Source organism: Gallinula chloropus (genome assembly GCF_964237585.1).
Source record: "Gallinula chloropus genome assembly, chromosome: 8".
NCBI classification, from domain to species: domain Eukaryota; kingdom Metazoa; phylum Chordata; class Aves; order Gruiformes; family Rallidae; genus Gallinula; species Gallinula chloropus.
The window spans coordinates 27992651-27996499 of NC_140093.1; the positions used below are offsets into that span (position 1 = coordinate 27992651).

The following is a 3849-nucleotide window of genomic DNA, read 5'->3' on the forward strand; positions in this document are numbered from 1 at the left end:
GGACTGCCCCAGCCCCTGCTCAGCACCATGGAGAGACCCCCAGGGTGCAGCACGCAGGAGGTGCCTGGGGGGAGCCCCCCATTTACTGCCCAGATGCTTCCACCCAGATTATCCCCCTGCCAGAGTGAGCAGCAGGTGGAGCAGAGTCACATCAGGCACTTCCATGGCTTCTCTCATGTTCGGGGCTCAGATGGGCTGATCCCCCTCCCCAGAGCTCACAAGGAATGACATCACTCACCTGCACACCAACCACAACGTTTATTACTGTTTCCACAAGCCATGACTGCACCTTTAGGAGTAGTTCACACAGAGGAGCCTGGGACACCCTCACACCACCTGTGTCCAAATACCCACTTAGGAAACAGACAGGTCAAACCCTGCTTCCTCCTCATCCCACATTTCCCAGGCAGGTAACTGGTTCAGGCTTTGGTTTGATGGCTGCAAGAGACCCTGGCAGATTATTTCCAGTACCACACAGTGCAGTAAACTGGGAGCTGCTCAGGTCCTGGCTTTCTGGAGCCTTCCTGACAATACAAGTCAACCAGCAATTTATGTAAAAGCATCAGGGTTTATTTTCTTCCCCCCCTGCCAAGCCAGCAACAGAGGCTTGAAACATGTCAGGCTCTCCAGGGAGATGTTCCAAAGCTTTTCCCAAGGGAGCTGAGGGATTCAGACACCCTGCAAGGCCAGCTCAGACAGCTCCTTTGCAATGCTTTAAAAACCAACTGCAACCCCCCCAACAAAAACTTCACCCTGCAGCAGGGATCCAACAGGGAGCACGATGGATGCAGGATGAGCAGCGAAATCCTCCGTCCTGGAAAACCTGTTCCTGGGTGAGGGGTGGGCAGGGACCCCCCTTGTCCCACGCCCACCGCTCAGGCACGGGCCTTGGAGCTGCTCCTCTCCCCTCTCCTCCTCTGTGGCTGCTCCGCGCCCTCTGCACGCGCCGGCGCCGCGGTGGCCCTTGCCTTGGGAATCTTGTACTTGCTCTTCTGGCTGTAGAGGAGGTTTTTGTGGAAGAGGCGGGGGATGTTGCCTTGGCACAGCAGGAGGGCAGCGAGCATCCCTGAAACGAAGGCCCAGACCCCTGGTGTGAGCTGCTCAGGGCATCCCCACCCTCCCCACGGCGCAGCAGCCACGCTCAGGGCCCTGGCACAACCCTCACCACAGCCACAGAGCCGCCCACGGCCGCCGAAGCCCCCGCGCACAGCAGCTGGGAGCCCCTCACTGTGTCACTTTCAGGCTACATTAAACTCATGAAGTTAAATTAGTAATTAAACCATTGTGCCTTGAATACCACAGCAAGGGTCCTCTTGGCTTGCTCCTGTACTGGGCACTGGGGAGGCTGCACCTCCAGTGCTGGGTCCAGTTCTGGGCTCCTCACCATCAGAAGGACATGGAGGTCCTGGAGCGAGTCCAGAGAAGGGCAACCAGGCTGGGGAAGGGACTGGAGGGCAAATCCCATGAGGAGCAGCTGAGGGAGCTGGGGGTGTTCAGCCTGGAGCAGAGGAGGCTGAGGGGAGACCTTATCACCACCTCCCCTGCCCTGCCAGGAGGGTGCAGAGAGGTGGGCGATGGTCTCTCCAGCCAGGGGACAGGAGATGGGACAAGGGGCAATGGGCTCAAGCTGCCCCAGGGCAGGGTCAGCTCAGCTGGGAGGGAAAAGTTCTTCCCTGGCAGAGTTGTCAGGGCCTGGCACAGGCTGCCCAGGGAGGGGGCTGAGTCCCCACCCCTGGGTGTGTTTAACAGAGGGGAGATGAGGTGCTCAGGGATCTGGGTCAGCACAGGATGGGAACGGTTGGATTCCATGAGCTTAAAGGGCTTCTCCAACCTGGTGATTCTGAATCTGTGACTCAGAAGGGCCATAGGCCACGTAGAAATGGCATTAAAAACACAGCAAAGGGATGATTCGAGTTGTGGGTGGGTTGGTGGGGGGGACAGGACAGACAAAAGGACACTTGCTTCTGGCAAGGCACCTGTTCAGCCCTTTGTGTTACCCCGGTCTGTGCAACGTCACTCCTGCCCTGCCCACTCCCCTGCCCCCCAGCACCTCCCAGGCAGACCTCACCTGCGAGGGGTCCCAGCCAGTAAACCTGGACATAGTCCCAAAAGCTGCTCCCCGAGCACTGGAAGGTGGTGGCGGCGGCCAGGGCGGGGTTGAAGAAGGCGCCTGTGGACGGGCCGGCTGCGTGGGGGAAGGAGCACAGCCATCAGTCACACTTGCACCCTTTGGAAGGCCAGGGGGAAGGAGCACAGCCATCAGTCACACTTGCACCCTTTGGAAGGCCAGGGGGAAGGAGCACAGCCATCAGTCACACTTGCACCCTTTGGAAGGCCAGGGGGAAGGAGCACAGCCATCAGTCACACTTGCACCCTTTGGAAGGCCAGGGGAGAGCTGGAGCAGGAGACACGTGAGGCCTCCTGCCTGCCCAGAGCATCTCCCTGGCCCAGCTCCAGCAGCTGCATCTCTCAGGCTGTGGAACAGCCTGGATGCCTATCTGAGTGATATGTCCTAGGGAGCTGCTCTGGCAGGGGGGTTGGACCCGATGATCTCTCGAGGTCCCTTCCAACCCCTACAACTCTATGATTAAGGAAACTAACTATTTCTGTATCAGACTTTCATGTCATATTATACACCCACACACACCTATATACTGGGGATGAGGAAGACATACCTGTGGTATGATAATCAAACAGCAGCAAGGAGGGGGGGGAAATCCCACCCCATCGCCTCAGGCAGAGCTCAGGGTGGGACCCAGGGGTGTATCAGGGGATGTTGAGGGACAGTGCTCCCAGTCTGGGGCTCCTCAGGGGCCGAGGTGTTTCACCTGCTCCCCAGATGATACCCTGAACTGCTGTCCCCATCCCCAGATAAGTACAAACCAAACAGCTGGGTGATCAGTCTCTCTCAAGTCCTAGAAGATGAGAGGACTGTTCCTCCCCCCCACACGTTCAGCACCGTTCTGAGTGGCAGAGGAAAAGGCACGTGCTGCTGCTCACCTGCGTAGGTCAGGACAGTGACAGTCGCTGCCAGGGCAGGGACACGGAACGTCGGGCGCCTCTGCTGCGACTTGAGGAGGACGAGGTGGAAGAGGAAGGAGCAGGTGGCCTCCAGGAAGGCAGCGTGGCGCAGAGGCGTGCGGATGGAGGAGCTGCACTCCGACGCGATCAGGTTCTGGATCAGGTGGAAATGCGTCAGCTCCCAGGACCAGTACAGCCTGGTGACAGCCCAGCCCAGCCCAGTGCCCGCGCCCTGGGCCAGCAGCTTGGCAGCGGTTGCGCCAAGGCTGGACTCAAGGAGCAGGAACTCCTGGAGAGAAACGGTTGGGTTGGCGGATGCTCCATCAAACGAGACGCCGTGAACCACGCAGAGGAGGAAGAGCAGAGTCAGGACCACGTCTAGGCCAAAGCCACCGCCCCACGGGCCGATCTCCACCAGCATCCTCAGCTCAAGGCAGCTCGTGCACAACTGCAACGAGCCAGCAAGTTCTCTGGCAAGGCAGCTGTAGACCCCGGGGGACAGAACCCTCTTGGAAATCCACCTGAGCCCCTGGCACAGCCCGACAACCAGGAAGAAGAAGGCAATGGAGACGTTGAGGCCAGCCATAGCGAAGGGGCTGCGCTGGGCTGGGGTGGACTGGGAGCAGCAGGGAAAGCTTCTCCTCTGTATAAAGCCTGTAAAGCAAACGTGGCGCAGCCCCACAGGCCTGGGAACCGCCGCACGTGCTGCCTTCTCCTCCGCAGCACAGCGCCTGCTGGGGCCCCACGGGCAAGCTGTGTCCACCCCCCCCAGCCTCCAGACCCCAGCATTTCTACCCAAGAGCCTGCAGCAGCTCCCTGGAGTTGCTC

The 3849-nt window shown here is 59.5% G+C and overlaps 1 protein-coding gene across 1 annotated transcript; it reads right to left on the minus strand.

Moving 5' to 3' along the window:
- Positions 1 to 875: 875 nt before the first annotated feature.
- Positions 876 to 3607, minus strand: LOC311194137 (aquaporin-12-like; the record flags this gene model as incomplete). Its single annotated transcript, XM_084267160.1, has 3 exons — positions 876 to 1066; positions 2069 to 2185; positions 3001 to 3607. The coding sequence occupies 3 exons, from the start codon at positions 3605 to 3607 to the stop codon at positions 876 to 878; spliced, it is 915 nt and encodes a 304-aa protein (XP_084123286.1).
- Between the last annotated feature and the right edge of the window lie 242 nt (positions 3608 to 3849).